This window comes from Leptidea sinapis, chromosome 36, assembly GCF_905404315.1.
Source record: "Leptidea sinapis chromosome 36, ilLepSina1.1, whole genome shotgun sequence".
Classification (NCBI taxonomy): domain Eukaryota; kingdom Metazoa; phylum Arthropoda; class Insecta; order Lepidoptera; family Pieridae; genus Leptidea; species Leptidea sinapis.
Genome location: NC_066300.1, coordinates 683,428 through 707,689, shown reverse-complemented (window position 1 = coordinate 707,689; position 24,262 = coordinate 683,428). Strand labels below are relative to the sequence as shown.

General features: G+C 38.5%; 1 protein-coding gene across 1 annotated transcript in view; it reads right to left on the bottom strand.

Moving 5' to 3' along the window:
• Nucleotides 1-21,725, bottom strand: part of LOC126975500 (ral GTPase-activating protein subunit beta) — a 50,244-nt gene extending 28,519 nt beyond the window's left edge. Inside the window, exons 1-6 of the mRNA XM_050823426.1 lie at nt 21,638-21,725; nt 18,450-18,556; nt 15,638-15,800; nt 13,333-13,507; nt 458-587; nt 103-204 (exon numbers count right to left, since the gene is read on the bottom strand). Coding sequence (XP_050679383.1) covers nt 103-204; nt 458-587; nt 13,333-13,507; nt 15,638-15,800; nt 18,450-18,533 — 654 coding nt within the window. The 5' untranslated portion in view covers nt 18,534-18,556; nt 21,638-21,725. The remainder of the gene's footprint in view (nt 1-102; nt 205-457; nt 588-13,332; nt 13,508-15,637; nt 15,801-18,449; nt 18,557-21,637) is intronic.
• Between the last annotated feature and the right edge of the window lie 2,537 nt (nt 21,726-24,262).

Genomic DNA, 24,262 nt, shown 5'->3' with positions numbered 1-24,262 from the left:
TTACATTATCATCATCCATGGCGTAGGCGAATATTTCATTCACTTACATCTCTACATTGCACGACGCCAATTGCTAGTAGAATAAAACGAAACATGTCTGACCTTTTTATCTCCAGAAATGTTGAGATATCCGAAGTGAGACAAAAACATTCGGGCCGTTTGGAACTCCGTGACTGGTTCGGGAGGGACATACTCTTCTGGTACCTGTTAATGAAATGAAATAAAGTCAAATTTGTGTCAACCATCCGCGCCGAAGTTTCCATAGCAAAATTTTAGTTACGTGAAAGTATTTTTGAGGATTCATGAAATTCATCTATGAAAAAATTAAAGATAAGCAAAACTACCATTCTTCAATATTCTTATATCATAAATATTCAATTTCAGTGCAGCCACCTTTCATACCCTTGGACTGATGACTAATTGTACGACCGGTTTATATAAATTTGTAAAGTCTTACAATGTTTTCATGCGCCTGCGCGGCGCGTTGCTCTAGAGTTGCCTGTTGCTCCAGTAATTTGAATAGCACGTGCGCGTCGGGATCGTTGAGTTGACGAAGTACCGCCTCCAGGCTCGGAAACGCAGCTTCGCTATTGACACAATACAATTTTTATAAGCATCGGTCTAGAAAATTGACAACGTGGTCTTAGAACGGGTAACGTCCGCACGTAACCTTGGAGTTGTACTGAATGGTGAACAAAAGTTTGTGGAACACGTGAATACTAAAAATAGAACAGCTTTTTTAATTAAAGGCCTTGTATCAAATTAGAAACTATCTTAAAGAAAATTTGCGTTTACTTCTGTGCGAGACTATGGTACTATCGCAGTTTAATTACTGTAGCTCCGTCTATGGGCCGAGGTTGACCGCTAGCGCAGGGAGGGCAATACTGAGAGTGCAAAACTCATGTCAAAACGCTTTTGTTTCAACAAACCCAGGAAAGCATATATAACTCTCTACTTGAATAGCAAGGGCATCCTGAACATGAGTGCAAGAAGAGAACTTCACTATGCTTGTTTAACTCAAAAGGTTATTTGGAACAAGAAGCCTGAATATTTATTTGAAAAGCTCCGTTGGGTTAAAGATTTCAGGGTACAACACATCTTGCGTGCAAACTGACAACTCGGCCTGATAATCCCTAAGCACAAAACAGCTCGGTTTAAGGGATCTTTCAGATTCTCTGTAGCAAAAATATGGGATGACTCCTCTAAAGAAACAAATGAGTAATGAGTCCTTTAAAAAAATATCGCTTTGCTCTACTAAAAAAGCAACTTGCTGCGGAGAAATTGAATCACTTCCACTGGGAATATCTTTCTCTAAAAGATTTTTTCTGCGTACGGACATAAACACGCTCACACTCACACACACTTACATACACTTGCAAGGGTAATCAGAACACTTTTTTTCTAATATTACATTTTATAAAAAAAATAAAGCTTAAGTAGGTAATCGGGGAGCCACAATACATCCACTCCCACTCAACACCTTAGGGATGAGGGGATGGCTGAAAAACAGCGCTGCATGGAAACATAAATCCATGATTCCATGTCAGGTGAAGCTGAGCCTTTTCCTTTTGCCTTTTGCTTCATCGCGTATCCTAATTGTTCATTTTTTATTTGTTATGAGACTAAGTAGATCACAGCACCATCTGTAGACTTTTTAGCCCTGAAACCATATTGGTTACTTGCTATCTGGTTATGTTGTTCAAGGTAACTTATCAGTCTTGAAATAACCACCTTTTCCAATACCTTACTCAAGGCTCTTAGTAGTGAGATAGGCCTGTAGTTTGAGATGGACAGTTTATCTCCGCACTTGTAAATTGGAACGACTATCGCTTGCTTGAATAATGATTATACCCAAATTCGCATAAAATAAACCTGAATTGAAAAATATCCTCATTTAAAAATCGGAGAAATCGAAGAGGGCTGTGTTCGTTTAGGATGTGTTGTTTCATACTTTTCGCGACATGTTGGCCATGATTTTTAGACTTCAGAGGCTGACGTATACACTTGTAAATGTATACACTTCTACAATAAAGTCCCAGCCACTGTTCAGGCATTATCTATAAATAAATTTAAATGTTTTATAAAGAAATGGCTCTGTCGTAAATCCTATTACTCCACTGCTGAATATCTAAATGATCGGACAGCCTGGGACTAGATTGTGATTATTTTATAGCGACTGTACAATATTGTATATTTTTATTGAAAAGAGCGCAGAAAAAAGAATGCTGGGAGAGTTTCTTGCGCCGCTTCTTCTCTCTCAGAGCGCCATTTGTTTCCGAAGCGGTAGTAGTATCTAGTAGTATAAGAAATGACATCAAAAAGAATTCTAAAGGAATCAATTTTGAGAAAATAAATGCCTTTATGCCTTTATGACGATTGCTCTTCTTAGTGCTCTTATGTTTTCTCTACTTAAACAGAGCGCCTAGCAGATGCCAAAGTATTTCAAGCAAAGCTTTTAGGGAGTGCCTTTTTATAGCGTTGGCCCTCCGTAGGTACTGTGCAAATCATGTTTTTTTCTGACGTTCTGCAAGATGCTGAGACGAAAGTGCTAGCAAGTATCTAGAAAACTGTCAAAAATAACTCCAAGCGGTTCCCGCGAAATAAAAGACACCGATTCTGAGCCAGCATGCCGTAAAAACGGTGTAGAGAAAGACCTAAGCAAGAGTGGCAAGAACTCAACCTGATGGAGAGTCCGTAATACAACTATATATATTTGTACTATATACAACGTGAACCAGAAAGGGTATAACATCCCTTCAATGGTACGTTATTTGGGTCATATGCAATAGTATGGTGATGTTTAAGTTTTAATAAATAAATAAAAAAAAAGAAAAAGACTTCCCTACGAAATAAAAATATTATTTTTCAATTTATTTTCTGAGACAACCCTAAATTTAAAGAGACTGCCAGTTTTAGGCGGGGCCTTTGTTTATAAACAGAATGAGGTCACCTACCTATGGACTTAAACATAAACAATAATCTATGATTAAGGAGTATGCACACTACATGAAATGTGGCTTGTGTCTATGTTATTATTCATTCATTTTTACTTCCTGTTATTAAAACAAATAAACAAAATAAGAAATTACATAACATTACACAGTTTCACGTCGGTATTCCTGAAGGGTTAGAGGTGTATTTTTTCCACCCACGTTTCACTATGTTTAATTCCCACGTACTAGGGGGCGAGCATCTACATTTCTGAACTATGGGCTGCTAGTGAGAAATTTCCTACGAAAAACTCAATAACTGCCCCATTCCATACCCAGGCCGGGTACAAAACCCGGTCCGGGAAAGGAGTACATATAATAATATGTACTGGATGGTCAAAGATATATAATATATAAGAATATGTGACAAAAAAAAATGCGTGAAGAACAATTTCTTAATTGGAGTCTATTAGAATTATCTTTATTGGATAAAACATTTTTGAATTAAAATGTCAAGACTCATTTGCCCAGTAATAAGAACAGCTACAGTGTCATTCAGACCAAACCATAATAATGCTTACACATTTTTGCTTCACGTCAGAAAAAGGTGCCGTTGTGGTACCCATAATCTACAATTACAAATTTGGAATTATTTTCACTGTAACTTGAAGAAAACTTCAAATAATTCTACATTGAAGTATGTGTATATGCCTTTAGAATAGACATTTATACATACACAGAGCAGTAAATATCGTGTTTCAAAGCACAATTCAATTAAGAGCAGTAAGTATTAACGCAGACAGGCCGATCTTTTCAACCTAACATATTTAAAAAACACAAAATGTAAAAACACAGTTACAATTACACTAGTTTTTATCTTTTAAACGTGTTTTATTTAAATTTGTAACACTCGCGGAAATCAGAGTAAATACTAACATAACATAGTTTCATAATAAGATTAGAATTTAAAAAATCTTTATTGGGTAATACATAACTACAGTAAACACAAATTTAGAAGTATTTTCAAGATCAGCTAAAGCAAATGCACATACAAAATAACTTTGTCTTCATGGCAAAATGAGAACACAAATTGCTTCACAGCTGCAATGAATCGTAGGCATTTTACTATTGTCTGATATTATGTCACATCTACGTTTTTCATCTGTTTAAGGTCAAAGAGTTCAAAAAACAGCTGATTAGGGTTGAGGGAATCATACTTTTTGCGAAAACTTAGCACTTTAAATATTGTATTAAATTATAATGCTAATTCATTTCTGACTTCACATAGTCATTAGAGATGACCTAAGGAATGTCTGGTTCAAAGCATAGTATACCCATTTAGTTTCACCTTGTATATTTGTAGACCGTGAGTAGGCCCAAGCGAAATGAAGCAGTTACAATGTGATTTCGTTTAAGACCACATACCTTTTCCGCCGCGTCAGTGTCAAATTCAAAAACACTTTATTCATGTAGGTCACGGAAATGATACTTCATCACGCATGGGCATGACGCATGGGCCAGCCATTGCCTCCCTCGACAATATTTTAGGGAAGGGAACGACCCGTCCCACATCGCCGCCACAAGCAGTGACATTTAAGCGAGCATGATGAAAACTGTCACAAGAACTCAACCAAATAACAAAAGACAAGAATGTTCATCTAAAATATATTCAATAACACTCACTCACCCTACTTATAATTTGACCATTTTGCTTTCAGTATAAATTATTCATTTTTCAAAAATTATTCATAATTATAAATACTATTATATTTAATTAAGGGTAACTAAAGCTCAAATCTTTTAGAGCAGTTCATACCCATGCTTTCTTATCATCTAAATAATCCTTTAAATTGTTTGAACTTGTTGAGGGACATTTCCATTATTTTCTCAGGAAGCTTATTATAAAACTAACGGAATTGCCGATGAATGACTTATCGAGTTTACTAAGCCTAGAAGTGGGCATTAACAGTTTTTGTTTCTAGTATTACATAGGCTGCACTGTTTCTGTCATATTAAAATCTTTATAATTGAAAACTCCTTGGTTTTTAAAATCGAATACCATTTATTTATTTAAAAAAAGATTCTCGGTCTTGTCACAAGGTCTTGCCAAACTTGTTTAGTCGTTGAGAAAATGGAATTTTATTATATTTATTGTAAAATTTCTAGAGCGATGATTTATTATGACTTTCGAAGTGGTTTAACACAAAAACAGTGTGTTGACCGGATGATTTCTGCATTTGGTAATGAAGCCCCATCCAAAACCACAATTTATCGCTGGTTTGCTGAATTTCAAAATGGACGTGTCAAGGTACTGACCTTGACGGGGATCATCACTGATGATCCCCGTCAAGGTCGTCCAAAAACTGCAGTTACCAAAGAAAACGTTGATGCTCTGCGTAGGCTGATTGAGGAAGATCGACATGAGACATACCGCGAAATTCAGGCAACTTAAAACATTGGCATGAGTCAAATACAAATAATCTTGCATGAACAATTAGGTGTAAAAATGTTGCTTTCCCGCTGGATACCGCATTTGCTCTGTGAAGAGCAAAAAGCAGCTCGCGTTACTTGGTGCGTCAGAAATCTCGAAACGGTGCGGTGACGAATCCTGGATATACGCGTACGAACCCGAAACAAAAAACCAATCACGAGTTTGGGTGTTCGAAAATGAATTAAAGCCAACAAAATAGTTCGTTCACGGAGTGTTGCAAAAAAAATGGTGGCCACGTTTGTCTCCAAAACCGGCCATGTTGCGAAATACATTTTTAAATAGTAATGTTGTGTCACTTCCTTGATTCCCGAAATTTTCAGTGCCGCCCTCGTAATATTATGTTTTTCATATACCTTTTGAAATTAATTGCCATTTTTATGAACATACACTAAATTTTCATATATATATTGGTTAGAAACAGTCATAATTTTAAAATCTTTATATTGAGATCTAAGCGACTGTTTTGTTCCCATACCATAAATTGCCCGAACAGCTCTTTTATGCAGCACGAAAATAGAATCAATATCAGCAGCACCCATAATAATATACCATATGACATAACGCTGTGAAAGTAACTAAAATATACCAATATTGCAGTTTCAATATCTGTTACGGAACGAATCTTTTTTACTGCGTATGCAGCAGAACTTAGTCTACTTGATATACTTTTCTATATGAGGGCCCCATTGGAGTTTGGCATCTAGCATTATTCCAAGAAAAATAACGGTATCAACTATATCTAATTTTTCGTTTTTAAGCTGTATATCGATTGACACTTGCTTAACATTAGGTAAAGTAAATTTAACACATTTCGTTTAATTACCATTAAGTAACAAGTTATTAGCTTCAAAACAATGAACAACTTTAGTTAAAGCATTGTTAACAACATAAAAATTTGGTAAGCAACGGTGTATTTTGAACATGAGTTATGTATCATCAGCAAACAACACAATTTGATATTTATCCTTTAAGGGAGATCATTTATATAAATAAGGAATAGAAAAGGTCCTAAAATCGAGCCCTGTGTAACCCACATTTTAACTATTGATCCAGAGGAATGCTTTCCATTGATATCCACCTTTTCAAATCAAATCAAATCAAGTCATTTAATTGCATAGATTGAGTGGGTACATTGGTGTTACATTATAATCATAGCTGCTAACAATCTGCCGGGTAGGCATGCAAAAATAATATTTTACAATTCTTACTCTAAGTTTACCGTGAAAAACATACAACATAAAAACCAAATTATTCATAAAAGTCTATCCACCATAATATTATAAAAATGTGAAAAATAAAAATTTGCTTACTAAAAATGTTAATTTGAAATATCTGAATTAACTTATTCTAATGACTATACATTCATGTCTGTTAAATATTCTTTAACTGAATAATATTTCTTCGTCATTAAAAATTCCTTAATTTTATTTTTAAAAGAGTTAATATTTAAGTTTTGGTCCGCTAATGATGCTGGTAGTTTATTATATAGCTGAGGAGCCATATTAAATATACTATTACCAAAAAGTGCCGTTGTATGCTGCGTGAAACATATTTTATTTTTTCTGCGTTTACTATCAGAGTAACTAAATAGTTGATCATTTGATCTAATGAATACTAGCACTTCATATATACTATTACCAAAAAGTGCCGTTGTATGCTGCGTGAAACATATTTTATTTTTTCTGCGTTTACTATCAGAGTAACTAAATAGTTGATCATTTGATCTAATGAATACTAGCACTTCATATATACTATTACCAAAAAGTGCCGTTGTATGCTGCGTGAAACATATTTTATTTTTTCTGCGTTTACTATCAGAGTAACTAAATAGTTGATCATTTGTTCTAATGAATACTAGCACTTCATATATATATAGGCACGGGAAAGTAAGTATTTTAATTTATCAAAATATGGTTTACAGGAATCAGTAGGGCTTAAATGAAATATAGATCTTATACATTTTTTCTGACATTTAAAGACTCTATCCTTATCTGTGGAATTTCCCCAAAATATGATCCCGTACCGAATATTTGATGTGACATATGCGTTAAAAGCTACTAACACTGCGGACTGGTTTACTACTTTAGACAGCATGTGCAATGCAAATGAAAATCTATTTAGCTTCATGCACAAATTTTCAATATGGGTTTTCCAATTTAGGCAATCATCAATATGTAGGCCCAAAAATTTTGTTTGTGTTATTTCAGATATTTTTTTACTTAGATAATTAATGTTCAATGCTATCTTATTGCGTCTATTTACAAATGTCATTATGCTAGTTTTGTCAAGATTTATGATTAAATTGTTACATGTCAACCAGTTTATAATATTGCCTATAGTATTATTAATGTCACTTTCAAAAGAATTTAAATTTTCACCTATAAATATCACTGTGCTGTCGTCAGCAAATAAAATCATCTCATGGTTGGTTACCGTAGGGAAATCGTTTATATATGTTATGAACAACAATGGACCTAATATACCTCCCTGCGGTACTCCAGTGGTTACGGTTTTTGACTCCGATATATATGGTGTTTCTGTTTTATCATGCCGTACTAACCTCGCTATTTGTGTCATTTGTTGCCTCCCCGTTAGATATGATTTTAGAAGTGATAAGCTGTTTCCTCTAACCCCGTACACGCTTAGCTTATTCAATAATATTTGATGGTCGACATAGTCAAATGCCTTAGTGAGGTCCATATAAAGTACGCATACATGCTTTCTTTTATCTACATTAGTAATGACTTCCTTCAAGAAATTGTATATTGCTAAATTAATTGATTTATTTTTTCTAAAGCCTTTTTGCTTTTCGGTTAATATTTCATTCTTTTCAAAATAATCGTTTAAGTTATTACAAATATACTTTTCTATTATTATTGAGAAAATTGGTATAAGTGTAACTGGTCTATAACAGTCCATGTCTTCCCTATCTTTTTTTTTAAAGAGTGGTTTCACAATTGAAGTTTTTAAATTATCTGGATATACACCATTCTCTACACATAGATTTGTAATATGACACAAAACTGGCGATATTATATCAGATACATATTTTACTGCTTTGGTACAAATTTCATCAAACCCAGTGCTATTTGTATTTTTTAGTGTTTTTATGATATTATTTATTTGAGTAGGCGATGATGGTTTCATAAAAATTGAATTCGGCTTGTTCCAGTTAGCGTTTGCTCTTTCATTAGTTGTTGACTAAATTTTACGACTAAGAAAATGTTCATTAAAAGCTTGTGCAATCTCTAAGGGGTCACTTATTATTTCGTTGCCTTTTTTAATACGTTCAATTTTGTAATTATTGAGTTTTAATCTGTTTTCATTTATTATGTCCCATGTAGTCTTAGATTTGTTATGCGAATTTCTTATTTTATAATCATTTTGGGATTTTTGTGGTAGTTTGATGATATTTTTTAAACGTTTTCCATACACTTTGTAATTTTGTTTATTTTTATTATTAGGTTTTTTTCTATATTTCCATAGTAACTCTCGTTTCCTTTTGCAACATTGTCTTATTCCTTTTGATATCCACTTTGGTTTTCTAATTGACTGTATTTTTATTTTAATGTAAGGAAAGCAGAGATAGTAAAGAAGTGAGAACATTGCGAAAAATCTATTGTATGCTTCATTTGGTTCAGATGTTTCATAAACATCCGAAAATGTAATACTACTTAGGTATTCCTTAAATTTACTCAAGTTTTCTTCGCTAATGTCTCTTCTTAAAATAAACCAGTATTCTATCCGACTAAATTTTTTAACAGTAAAGCTGAAAATTTGTGCTGTATGGTCTGATAGAGCCAGTTCTTCAACAGAACAGCTATAGCTCCGAATATTGGTCAAAAAGTTATCGATACATGTGCCACTTACTAAGCGCGTTGGCTGTGTAAGTGCTAATTTAAGATTAAAACCATGTACTAATTCATTAAGGGTTTGCGTAATTTTATTATTTTTTAACACGTCTATATTTATATCACCACAGATAATGATTTTCCTTTTGTATCCTACAATTTAAATAGGATGTCATTAAGTCCAATGCTTTATTTTTAATACCGGAATGGTGAAGTTTTCTAACTAATGTTTCGTGTTCAACACAATCGAACGCCTTGGATAAGTCACAAAAGACGCCAAGTGCATCACGAGAATCCTCCCAGGCTTCAAATATATTATGTATCAAGTCAATACCAGCTTCGGTAGTAGAACGACCCTGGGTGAAATCAAACTGTTTGGAGTGCAATAAATTATTATGGAAAAAATTACGAAGCAATTGATTTTAAAATTAACTTTCCAAAAATTTTACTCAAAGTGGGTAGTACAGATATTGGTCTATAATTAGTAGGGTCACTGGTACAACCTGATTTAAACAGTGGAACTACTTCAACGTCATTTCGTCAACATCCAGGACAATTTGTGCGCGAAATTTAATTGAAAAATGACTTACTGTGCAGTGAAAGGGTGTCTCAAAACGTCTTATAATAAAAATTATGGTTAGAAAATCACATTTCACACTTAAATACTATTTCACAACTTTTAATTTAAGCTAATACATTAAAAATGCCATCTATGAATGTACTATATACCCCGAGTTCCTCCGCTTGGTCGACGAATGTTCTACGAGGTCTCCCGCGGCCGACTTGCCCACACACACTTGCCTTATAAATTTGATGCGTCATTCTTTCTTCACTCATTCGCTCCACGTGTCCAAACCATTTCAGCATTCCTTTTTCAGTCCTTGTCACAACATCCTCTTGCAAACCACAGCGCGCTCGTATTACCGCATTCGGAATTCTATCAGTCAGTCTTAACTCACACATACTACGCAGTGATCGCATCTCAACTGCGTTAATTCTGGTTGTATGCTTCTTCTGCCATACCCAACTCTCACTTCCATACATTAACGTGGCGACAAGCACTCCATTATGTACAGCCATTCGCGCTTCTATTGGCACAGTCTGGCCGTTTATAAAGGCATGCAGCTCTCCATTCACACAGTTACAAGTTGGAGGCTCCTTTGCACAGGATGCCGGCTAGATTATGGGTACCACAACGGCGCCTATTTCTGCCGTGAAGCAGTAATGTGTAAGCATTACTATGTTTCGGTCTGAAGGGCGCCGTAGCTAGTGAAATTACTGGGCAAATGAGACTTAGCATCATGTCTCAAGGTGACGAGCGCAGTTGTAGTGCCGCTCAGAATTTTTGGGGGGTTTCAAGAATCCTGAGCGGCACTGCATTGTAATGGGCAGGGCGTATCAATTACCATCAGCTGAACGTCCTGCTCATCTTGTCCCTTATTTTCAAAAAAAGTTACCCGCAGTCACTCTCCTTTCAATATCACCTTCATATATCTTCAATCGTAATAATACACCCAGTCAACCTTTCATCCTTCTCAAATACCATCACTTTCGTCTTTCTTGCATTCACTTTCAAACCTCTCGCTTTAAAGCTCCCGTTCAAGCAGTCCATCATTTGTTGCCTCTAACTCATTTACCGATGAAAACATTACTTGATCATCGGCGTACAAGACGCACACACAACCCTTCCATATTGATTCCACGTTGCATTTCTCTCACATCATTCATGCATCTATCCATGAATAGGTTGAACAACTAAGGCGCGGCTACACAACCTTGTCTGACACCTTTGGAGATATCAAACCAGCCCGTATAGGCACCATTGATAGGACCACAAGTTTTTTGTGTTTATTGGTAGATATTGATAGGAGGCTATAATGTACGATGCCACATGATTATACTTATAGTATTCAAAGTCAAAGTCAAATAATCTTAATTCAATTAGGCGTAAACTAAGCGCTTTGAATAGTCACTTAAAATATTTCTTTTAAATTACTGAATTTACCATATGCTCGAAACAAGTTGAGCTCGTGAGAACATTAACGGCAACTTCAAAAAAGGTGGAGGTTCTCAATACATCGGTTGAATGTATGTTTTTGGAGTGAAACTTTTTTATCGATGTATGAGAGATATTTTTATAGCAAATCGTCGCGATTTTCGGTTACGCGAAATTTTGTTTTGTAAATCCAAGATGGCCGCACGCAAAATTATGATCCATATTGTTGAAATCATAATTTTGCACGGCGGCGGCGGATTTCAAAAATTTCTCAAATGTGATCTCTGTACACTAGAAAACCTCGGATATAACAGGGAACGGCGCCTCTATTTTCTCGGCGTCTCGCTTTTTCGTTTCATCGAGTTTCAAAAAACAACGATTCTAAAGAACTTCTTTACTTACGCTTCAAAAATTGTTGCAACAATAATTAAATACGTGATATTTTTTATTAAATTCTTAAATTTTATTTTATTTCTTCTTTCTTATTAAATATTAATCTAGTATTTCTTACAATTTACTAATTAATTTATGTATTTAAGGCTGCTCCAACAACACATACCCAATACACTCTTAAATTTAAATATTGCACAAAAATAATTCCAATTGACTCATAGTGAATTACAGGTGCACACAACATAAATGAGAATCATTTCTATTGGGCACTTATATAATATAAATATATAGCACTTATATATAAAAATATATGATGTAAGTAATTAAAGAATCACTATACTATAGTTGCAATACCTTACGTTTAAATGCTATGAGGCTATCGCAAAATGGATCAGCCCCGGATGTCTCCAAAATATTATTTAATGAATGACAGACACGATATAGTGGCGCGTTGCTGCCAACGTTAGTTCTTACGGTGGGTAGATGGTAGAAAAGTTTGTGTTTGCTTCTTGACCCTAATCTCGGTATGTTTAATGTTATTTTGCTCAGGATATTGGGTGTATCTAGCATGTTGTTTAAAACTTTATATAAAAACGAGTGGTCAAGTATACGACGTCTATCAGAGAGCTTATTCATTTTGAGAAATTTTAATCTTTTTTCATAGTTGCTTGTGTTGCTTATATTTCTATTCATAAAACATATGTGCTTGGTAAATGAGCGATTGATTAGTTCAATGCGATCCCTGTGGACAGAATACTGAGGGTTCCAGATAACACTACCGAATTCAAGTGTGCTGTGGATCAAGGAATTAAATAACACAATTTTAGGTTTTGATTTCTTAAAACATTTGGTTGCTCATTTTATGAACCCTAACATTCTGGAAGCCTTACTGATTATATTATTATAATGTGGTATTAAGGTGAGTTTCATATCTAGTGTTATACCCAAGTCTCTCACCTCAGTGACCTTGACCAGTTGTTCATCATTAATAACAAAAGTTGTGGGTAGAGGATTTTTTCTTTTGGTAAATGTTATATGGTAACATTAAGACGCGTTCAAGCACATTTTATTTAAATTACACCACATCTGAACACGCGTTATATCACTTTGTAATAATGCCGTATCATCAACATTACGGATTTTTTAGAAAGTTTCATATCATCAGCGTATAAAGAATAGGTACTGTGTTCAATAAAAGAGCCTATGTCATTAATGACCATCGCAAATAGAACCGGGCCTAGATGGGATCCCTGGGGAACTCCTGAGGTAGCAATAAATGGTAGTGAGTCGAAGCCATTGATTGATACAAACTAACTTCTTTCTGTTAAGTAAGAACCAAAACACTTAAGTAACTCTCCACCTATTCCATATAAACAATCAAACTTTATTAGCCAGATTGGATGACTAACTTTGTCAAATGCGCTGGAGAAGTCTGTGTAGATGATTTCAATTTGATAACTCTTGTCAAGTGCATTTGCCAAATTATTGACGTGCTCAAATAGATTGGTATCGAGAGACCTTTTGAAACAGAAACCATGCTGTTTTTCATTTAAGTACTGTTAACAATGTGATGCAAGAATCGGACAGAGGAGGGATTCAAAATCTTGAGAATGTGTTCAGTATTGAAATAGGTCTGTAGTTTATACACTATATACAGTGTACTGTACTCACACGGCGCAGGCCGGCGCGGCGGGCGGCGCGCGGCAGGCGGGCGGGGCGCGGGGCGGGGGCTCCGACATGGGCACGGGCCGCGCGCACGCCGCGCCCGCCCCGCGCCCCGCGCACCTCGCTGACCCGCGGCTACTCAGTGACCACGCGAAGCGGCCCCACGCCGACCGGATCACCACTGTGGGGGCACGGTGTGGTTGAAAGTTTCCTTAATTCTTCTCACATGATTTATTTTAGACCTACTTTTTAATATGAGACCATATTGGCCTTTCTACATTGGCTAAGAAAATTGAAAATTTTCAAAAATACGAGAAGTTATTGGTTTCACCCCTTCTTCGAAAATCAAGTTTTCGTCAGATCTCGACGTTTTAAGGTCCTAGGAAACTTCCCTGACTATTCCCGCTATGAAGTCCGTACGTCTACATGTATGTAAATTAATTTAATTATGTATGTAAACCTCTTATAACTTTTAAACAGCTCGACCGAAATCTAAAAAAAAAACTACGAAAAATTTTTTTGAAGTGAAACTTCTTTAGAAACGTGATTTCAAACTCGATAAAAGGAAAAAATAAGTCCACGATGGCCGTCGCGCAAAATTATGATTCCAACATTATGGATATCGAATCCGAGGTTCTAGAGGGTGCAGAGAACGAATTTGGGATCAATTTTGAAATCCAAGATGGCCGCCACGCATATTTATGATTTCAACAATATGGATATCGAATCCGAGGTTCTTGAGGGTGCAGAGAACGAATTTCGGATGAATTTTGAAATCCAAGATGGCCGCCGCACAAAAATATGATTTCAACAATATGGATATCGTATCCGAGGTTCTCGAGGGTGCAGAGAACGAATTTGGGATCATTTTTGAAATCCAAGATGGCCGCCGTGCAAAATTATGATTTCAACAATATGGATATCGTATCCGAGGTTCTCGGGGGTGCATAGAACGAAATGGGATCATTTTTGAAATCCAAGATGGTCGCCGTGCAAAATTATGATTTCAACAATATGGATATCGTATCCGAGGGTCTCGGGGGTGCAGAGAACGAATTTGGGATAATTTTTTAAATCCAAGATGGCCGCTGCGCAAATTGATTTTTTCAACAATATGGATATCAAATCCGAGATTCTCGAGGGTGCAGAGAACGAATTTTGTGTCATTTTTAAAATCCAAGATGGCCGCTGCGCAAATATATCATTTCAACAATATGGATATCGAATCCGAAGTTCTCGAGGGCGCAGAGAACGAATTTGGTATCATTTTTTAAATCCAGCGTCTATATGTGTCAAGAAAATGTGGGACGTTTTTATCCAAGAAGAGGGAGAGGGAGATTGAGACCGAATGAGATAGGGTGAGAAAGGGCGAACGTAGAATGAAGCACATGGCACCGCTAGTAAGTAGAACAACCTCCCTACTAGAGTTATACTTTACAGGCTCAGCGCGCGGCCGCGAAAACGTAGAACATCTTCCCCACTAGCTTTGCATCGTGCAGGTTTAGCGCGCGGATGCGAAAAAGTTGAACATCTTCCCTACTAGCGTTGTATCGTGCAGGTTTAGCGCACGGCAGCAAGTAAGTAGAACATCTACCCACCTAGCGTTGTATCCTGCAGATTTAGCACTTTACAGATCGATTCCAAAAAATAATCAACTCATAATATCAAACAGCCACGTCGATCGCCACCAAGATGGTCAAAATCGGTTGATCAGTGAAATGTTGACGAGAAAAGTTCGATCAATTGATACTCAAAGATTTATTGTCAAAGCTTTATTATGCTCTATAAGAACTCAAAAAACTCGAATACCGCTAACCAAGTGAAAATCGGTTCATTTATTTAAAAGTTATTGTGCAAAAACATAGAACAGCTAACTCTGTGAGCTCAAAGAGCTCAAAATAACACAAATTATATTTTTGAGATCGAAGAGCGGTCAAATAATCGATTCTATATTATTTTGCATATACAGTTTTAAAGAATACAATTCTAGACATGTCTACAATTCTAGTCATTTCATGTCTAAGACAATGCGAGACAGCAGTCGTGGACAATGTAGTAGACGTGAAAAAAAGATAATTTTAAGGTTTAATATATAGTTTCTTTTAATTTGCCTTTGTAACGTAACAAATGAAATCTGTTTTGTATGCGCTCTATACGATATAACATTGGTAGTGTTGGTTCCTAACTAGTTATGCTTCAAAGTCATCTATCTGAGAAATAGCACTAGTGATACAGGCTACTTGGTTTTAAGCTGAAACGGTGTGGGAATCAGCCACCGCTCGTCCAGTGTGAACTGACCATCACAACTTACCTACAAGCGTCGGCTGCGGCTGTTGGCTATTAGCCAGCGGCTCCTCTAGCAGCGACAGCACGGTGTGGGAATCTGCCGCGAAATGCCTCAGTCGCCCGTGTCCGAGAGCGCTCAGCCACCGCTCGTCCAGTCTGCACCAACCACCGCCAATGTTGCCGCCACTCTTGAAGTGAAATACTTACATATATCAACACAGAAGAGTATCGTCAAACGAATGTCTTTGATAAACGGCACCGCTACGTTAGGTTTCTTTAACCAGCTATTTAGTTCTCTATTACTACAACAAAGTAATGATTGGCTATGTTGTCAATGCTAGTCACTCATTAGCTGAGCATCACATAGTGGCAATAGATCGGGCGCGTCAAATTGTCACATGACTGCTGCATGGGATGAAAGTGGACAAATTATGAAAAAATATAGCAATATTATAAAGAACGACCAAATCTTCACGTTTAAATTTCCAAACATGGCTCATGCGAAAATGAAGGCGCTTTATTATTATAAACCTATTGGTTGGGAAATGCTTTGCTATGAAAACTACGATATGAGTTCTAATGTATTATTTATTATAAAGATACACTATGTAATTTATTTATTTATTTATTAAGGACAATCAACGGGTTACAAATATTAATTATTATTAAACAAAACAAAATAAGGTACTTACATATTATTGTTAAATTGTAGACCCATTAGAAAATCGTCGCTAGGTGAATGATCAAATGTTTCTATTAAAAATTTTAAATCACAAATTAGACTGTCCCAATATCCTAACCAAAATTAAATTTTCTATGAAACGAAATACAATAGCATTTATTATGATTCATGACCATTTTGTTAGCAATACACCAGCGACTTAAACAATTTAAATCATCCTGCAACAAGAAGGAGACCTTTACAGAGTTGATCGCACTAAACGCTTTCAGGTCATCGACGTAAAGCAAAACTTCTGAATTGACAAAACAATTTACTATGTCATTGATAAATATGTTAAAAAGCACTCCAGAGCGCGCTGGTTAACAATATTTCCGACGAAACAGTAATACTTTAGCTTGTCAATAAGAATGTTGTGGTCGCCTAGGTGGAACGCTTTAGAGAAATCCGTATATAGTCCATCTACTTGTATATTTCTATCAACTTGAGATGATAAATTTTCAACATAAGAGATTAGATTCGACGAAGTGGATCTTTTTTTATAGAAGCCTGTGGCCACCTCATACACACAACCAATATAATATATAAGTAAGTATACAACATATCTAACATTAAAATATATCATTATACATAAATAAAGCATTTACACAATACACAATACAATAACACTCCTATTCACAATATAATTTACATATATAATATTTATCTAATAATATCTATCAAGTATATTTTATTTATTATTCACACGGCGGAATGTATCATTGGAAACGCACCGCCGCGAACCAGTTGCTCATCTAGCTACCTCCGCCGCCTCGTCCCGCAGACCGCTGCTAACAGTGAGGTAGCAGTCAGCCGGCGGCCCGGCGCTCGCGCATTGTAGCTTTGTAGTTTGTACCTACAGGCTACTGCCTACTAGTTTCAGTAACTTGCCGGCTTCCCAACATAAAACCTGTGTCGCTTGTTATCGCTACTAATCGCTATTGCACACGCATCTACGCGCTTACTTAGTTACTAGCTTACATCATATTGTTATTATACCCATTCTTTCTAATATATATTATTAACAGCTTTATTATGTATACATATTGTATTAAGGGAGTGTTCGGAATATAATATTATAAACAGTTATCTGAAAGTGCCATGTGTTGTTTCAATATAAACAAACTCCCTTATATGGGGATATAGTACACCCGAACCCCATAAGCCATGCTGCCTCATGGTTAAAATAGACTTCATATGCCAGTTAATATGAGGGCAAACAAGTGACTCAAATATTTAAGCCAGATTTATTTTGTGACGTCCCTTCTATCACCATCTTTAAAAACAGGTACGATAAGACCAACTTTCCATATCGTAGGGAAAACCCCCTCAAATAGCGATCTATTAAATATGATAGTAAGGGGAAACGCTAGAATCTTAGCACAGTTTTTGATAAAAAATGGTGAAACTTGATCTGCTCCGGCACCTTTATTTATGCCAATATCTAAGAATTTTTTTTTTTAACATCTTCGACAGAGAAAGTAAAATTATCCACAACAGCAACGTTAATAAAATTATGCATGCTGTCTGATATCTGGTCAGAAAAGGATGAAACTTCTGAAATAGACATGCTATATACACTGGAGAAATGATTCACAAATTGATCGCATATACCAACCGGTAAGAGTTGAAAGATGCAGGAAATTCACACTTATTATTACGACGTTGCTTCAGGTAGGTCCAGAAATATTTAGTGTTTCACTTTATACTAGCTTCTACTCTGTCGGTATTACTTTTATAGCAAGAATTTATAAGCGTTCATCAAGCGGATTACCAATTTTTTTAAATCGAATTCTGTATTTCTCTTTGTCCTTGACTTGTTTGATTAGGTTTCTAGTGTACCAATGTGGATATTGATTACTTTTGATATGTTTTAATAGTATACGAGTTTTTATAATATCCTTAATTACAGAATAGGAACATGACACCATGCCATTAACGCCTAAACTGTTGGAGAGTTCTTCGGTCCAAGTAATATTAAGTTAATAATTTTTATAGTCTTGAGGTAATAACGTGATATTTGTAAGTCCAACAGAGTTGGTTCATTACAATTTTTAACACAGTTTGACTATCAGGGAATTTGCAAGTAATGCGTATTAAAAATACTTGAAAACCGTACCTGTTCTAAGATTAACATCAGCAATGACTCCGCCGCGTCTCGGACTCTCATAGACACGGGCTTCAGTTCTTTCTCGTCCTTCATTTTGACTGGTTCGCCTGGCTTGCCTGTATTTGATATTACGTTCATAAATCGCTTGGAGACAATATTAAATATAGGATAAAGTTAACTAAAATTAAAGTGTTGAATTCATTTCGAAGTAAAATATTTGTCGAAATGAAAAAATGGACCACTTCGGAACAGATTGAGCTTCAATGAGAAGAAGTGGCAAGAAACTCAATGGCAACATTTTTAAATTTTACAAATTATTTTAAGGTTTTACAAATTATTTTAATAACAATCTATGTGAAGTGATGCAATAAAAAAAACTACGTTTAAAAAAACCGTCTTCGTCCACTTTCACCAGGAGACGGCAAAGTCGGCCCTTCTCTTTTTAACCGAGACACATATATCCTCTCTGGCTGATTCATCTTACCTTTCATACCCGGGGTATCATTTGGAACACTCCTTTATACCACGGGCTGGCGTGTGCGTTTACGTCAGGGAGGATGGGTGTTCTCGACGCTTGAGTTTTCTTGGAGGACAGGACCTATCAATCATCTGGCTGCGTGTAGACTGCGACGACCATCCGCGAATCTACGCATGCCTGTAGCTGTAGCATAGCTGTAGGTTCCATAGCAGTAACACAGAGACTGACCGGCTCATCGAACACATCCAAATGGCTATAGATTCCGTGTTGGAGCAGATCCCCACTGCAGAGATCGTGTTTCATGCCGATTTTAACGCCCACCACACCGAACGGCTAGGCTCACGTACCACCGATCATGCAGGGAGATCTGTTCACGACTTCGCCTTAGCATATGGTCTGACGCAACTGGTTATTGCGCCAACGCGAATCCCAGATGTGAAGAATCATACACCTTCACTGTTGGACTTTCTGTTGACCTCACATCCGGACGGCTACCTAGATTCTGTTGACCCTCCTCTGGGATCGTCGGAGTACTGCCTTATCCGGAGCACCGTGCCGATCACGCGCCTAACACGGCCCCGCTTCTTAGGCTGTCGCTGCGTGTGGCACTATAGGTCAACAAAGTGGGACGAGATGCGGTGCTTTTTTGTATCCTACCCGTAGAGGCAAATCTGTTTTTCGCTGGGTTATCCAGATGTTGCTGCTGACGCAGTTGCTGATGTGCTACTGCAAGGTATGGAACACTTCATTCCATCCTCCTCTGTGCCTATCGGTGGCAGGTCCCAACCATGGTTTGACCGCTCCTGCAAAATGGCCTCCGCCGAAAGCAGAAGTGCTATCAGGCTTTGGTCAATGCGGTGGTATGAATGGTGGATGTGAATTCCAGCGAACTTTAAAAACACTTCAATCTTGCCTCCAGGTCCCTCAAAAGAGTTATTGCTGACTCGAAGTCGAAGCACATTGGCAGAATTGGCGAGAGACTTGCACGCCTTCCCTCGGGAACTCGTGTGTTCTGGTTGCTCACCAAGGCTGTCCAAGGAAACTTCTGCCAGCCAGCCATTTCTCCACTGCACAGGGATGATGACTCGCTGGCCCATGACGCGAAAAAGAAAGCTGATCTCCTGGGCTCCCTGTTCGCGTCCAACTCGACTCTGGATGACCAAGGTGCACCACCGCATATTCCGCGGTGCGAGTCATACATGCCGGAGGTAAAAATTCGGCATGGCGCCGTGCTAAAGGCGCTTCGAGCGGGCCCGATGGCATTTCTCCGATAGTGCTGCGGACTTATGCTCCGGTCCTTACCCGTCTTTACCGGCTCTCCTACTCATCAGGCGTAGTCCCAAAATTATGGAAGGCGGCTTTAGTGCACCCGATCCCTAAGAAACGTGTACACTTGGATCCGTCCAACTACCGCCCCATTGCCATTACCTCCATTTTCTCCAAAGTAATGGAGTCGATCATCAACCGCCAGCTAATAAGCGACTGCCAGTACGGTTTCCGTCAGGGTCGCTCAGCTGGTGATCTTCTTGCATACCTCACCCATAAATGGGCGGCTGAGTCGAAGGGAGAGGCGTTGGCGGTGAGTTTGGACATAGCGAAGGCCTTCGATCGGGTGTGGCATAAAGCGCTTATAGCGAAACTGCCATCCTATGGGCTTCCCGAGAAGTTGTGCAAATGGGTCGCTAGCTTTTTGGCCGATCGGAGCATCAAGGCTGTTATCAACGGTGCATGCTCCGACTAAAAACCCATAACCGCTGGTGTCCCGCAAGGCTGCGTGCTATCCCCTACACTGTTTTTTCCGCATATCAATGATATGCTGCAAATCAGCAGTATTCATTGCTATGCAGACGACAGCACAGGGTATGTTTCCTACACCGGCCGTGCCAACATGACCCGGGATAGCGTCGACGAGAACCGGAACAAACTTGTGTCTGAAATCGAGATTATGCTTTGCAAGTCTCGGAATGAAGGAATTTTGTCCGATTCAACCCCAAGAATACACAAGTTTGTGCGTTCACCACTAAAAAGTCTCCCTTTGTCGTATCCCCTCGATTCAAGATCACTCCTCTAACTGCCACAGCCTGTATTGGCATACTTGGCGTCGATATATCGAGCGACGTTCAGTTCCGTGGTCACTTGGAAGAGAAGGCGAAACTGGCCTCTAAAAAGCTTGGTGTACTCAGTAAGGCGAGACAGTACTTCAATAAAAGCCACCGCCTGCAACTTTATAAGGCGCAAATTCGGCTTCAGTACCAGCTTCTTCCATTTGACCGCATACAACGAAGAGCAGTTCGAATCATCGACGATCAAGCCATCTCCGATCGGCTTAATTCTTTGGCATTGCGTAGAGATTTGGGTTCTCTCTGCATTTTCTACCGCATTTATCACGGGGAGTGCTCAGAGGAGCTGTTCGGGTTGATTCCCCCGCATCACGTAGACGTCTGGCAATCCACAACCGCGCGTTTCGTTAGAAATTTCTTGCCTCGCACAGCAAAGTGTTGTGGAACCAATTATCGGCTGCGGTTTTCCCGAACAGATACGACTTAGGGACCTTTAAGAAAAAAGCATGCGTTGCCGGCCTTTAAGGTTTAAAGGCTGGCAACGCATTTCTTGACACACTTGTTGCTGCGGATGTCCATGGGCGGTTGCCTCACCTCTCCCCTTCTCGTGAGCCTCTTGCCCGTTTGCCCACTCTTATATATAAAAAAAAATCATGTACCTTCACTCTTGGCGCCGGAGATGCCCAGCTCGACCACGTCCAGCAGCGCGGCCAGGCAGGGCGGCGCGGCCAGCAGCGGCGCCGACAGCCAGGCGGCCAGGCTGCCGTACGCGGCCACCACGCACATACAAGATCATGTACCTTCACTCTTGGCGCCGGAGATGCCCAGCTCGACCACGTCCAGCAGCGCGGCCAAGCAGGGCGGCGCGGCCAGCAGCGGCGCCGACAGCCAGGCGGCCAGGCTGCCGTACGCGGCCACCACGCACATACAAGATCATGTACCTTCACTCTTGGCGCCGGAGATGCCCAGCTCGACCACGTCCAGCAGCGCGGCCAGGCAGGGCGGCGCGGCCAGCAGCGGCGCCGACAGCCAGGCGGCCAGGCTGCCGTACGCGGCCACCACGCACGAGTGCAGGTCGCGCGAGTGCGCCGGCGGCGGCCGCCCGCACTGCGCGCTGATGTACTCGCACACCCACGACACGGCGCGCTGCCGGTCGCGCCCGTCTGGAGTGGTCGTAACAATGAGAACATCATAAAAGATAGTTTATATGGGGATACTGTGCTCTCTGTATGTGTGTGTGTGTGTGTGTTAATACACTAAAACACTACAACACATATATTTAGTGTTTTACTTGGGTACTACGAGGGCTGCACTAAAAGTATCGGAAATGGATTATTTCCACTGTTCCTGTCATATTAAAATCTTTTTAATTGAAAACTCCTTGGTATTAAAATCAAATACCATTTATTTACTTAAAAAAAGATTCTCGGTCTTGTCACAAGGTCTTTTCAAACTTGTTTAGTCGTTGAGAAAATGGAATTGACTCGAGAAAATTCTAGAGCTATGATTTATTATGACTTTCGGCTTAACGCAAAAACAGTGTGTTGACCGGATGATTTCTGCATTTGGTGATGAAGCCCCATCCAAAACCACATTTTATCGCTGGTTTGCTAAATTTTAACGTGGACGTGTCAAGCTCAGTGATGATCCCCGTCGGTCGTCCAAAAACTGCAGTCGCCAAAGAAAACGTTGATGCTGTGCGTAAGCGGATCGAGGAAGATCGACATGTGACATACCGCGAAATTTAGGCAACTTTAGACATTGGCATGAGTCAAATACAAATAACCTTGCATGAACAATTAGGTGTAAAAAAGTTGTTTTCCCGATGGATACCGCATTTGCTCTGTGAAGAGCAAAAAGCGGCTCGCGTTACTTGGTGCGTCAGAACTCTCGAAAGATTCCACGCAGGATCCTCAAATGCTGTATACAACATCGTATCAGGTGACGGATCCTGGATATACGCGTACGAACCCGAAACAAAAAACCAGTCACGCGGGTGTTCGAAAATTAGTTAAAAATTGTTCGTTCACGGAGTGTTGCAAAAAAAATGGTGGCCACGTTTGTCTGCAAAACCGGCCATGTTGCGACTATTCCTCTTGAGGGATAAAGAACGGTTAATGCAGAATGGTATGCTAGCATTTGTTTGCCACAGGTCGTTTCTGAACTCCGTAAAGAGAACTGCAACCACCGCATCATCCTCCATCACGACTGCGAGTTCTCACATCGCGCACAGAACAAAAGAGTTTTTAGAGCAAGAAAACATAGAATTATTAGACCATCCGCCGTACAGCCCCCACCTAAGCCCTAATAATTTCTATACTTTCCCTAAAATAAAGAATAAATTGCGTAGTCAGAGATTTTCATCACCTGAAGAAGCTGTGGGCGCCTACAAAACGGCCATTTTAGAGACCCCAACTTCCGAATGGAATGGTTGCTTCAATGATTGGTTCCATCGCATAGAAAAATGTGTCAAATTTCGCGGAGCATACTTCGAAAAGCAATAAATACATTTTTAAATAGTAATGTTGTGTCACTTCCTTGATTCCCGAAATTTTCAGTGCAACCCTCGTATAAGTAGGTTTTATATCACCATATTTTTACGTGATAAGCGATTACAAATGAATAGACAGTTGGGCGTGATCTCAATCTTAGATAATTTATAGGTTTAGAACGAATCTTGCTGTTAGACAACCGATGAATACAAGCCTGGAATATTAGTTTAGTGTGCATGACCAGCTTCGTCTCACACTCGCGATTTGTATGACAATTTGTGTTTGTGTGCGTGAATTGCTCAAAATAGAGATTAGTTCTAAATTCAATTTTTTTCGACGTTTTCACAACTGTCATAGTCTACACGTATAAATGATATAAGGTCTGAAATAATATATTTTTAAAGTGAACTATGATCTAATGTTCAGTTCGATAAGTGCCAAAACGTTAACGAGATGACAACTGTATTTTACCGTATTTTAAATAATACCGTGGAAACATACGTCCCTGTTTCGAAGCTAAAAAAAAAGCAGGTTCCATTCATGGTTTAGTAAGTCTCTGATAAGAATAATCTTGGAAAAAGAAAGTAAGAGAAAAAAGTATATGAAATACAAAAACCCATGCGATAGGTTGAAGTATGAATTGCTCCGTGAGCGTAGTATAAAAATAATAGACGCATGCCTACAAAATTATAAAAAACGGATCGAGGGTAATATTATCAGGAATCCTAAATGTTTCTGGAACTATATTAAGGATAGACGAGGTGGTCAAACTACTTTACCTGCCCGCAATGA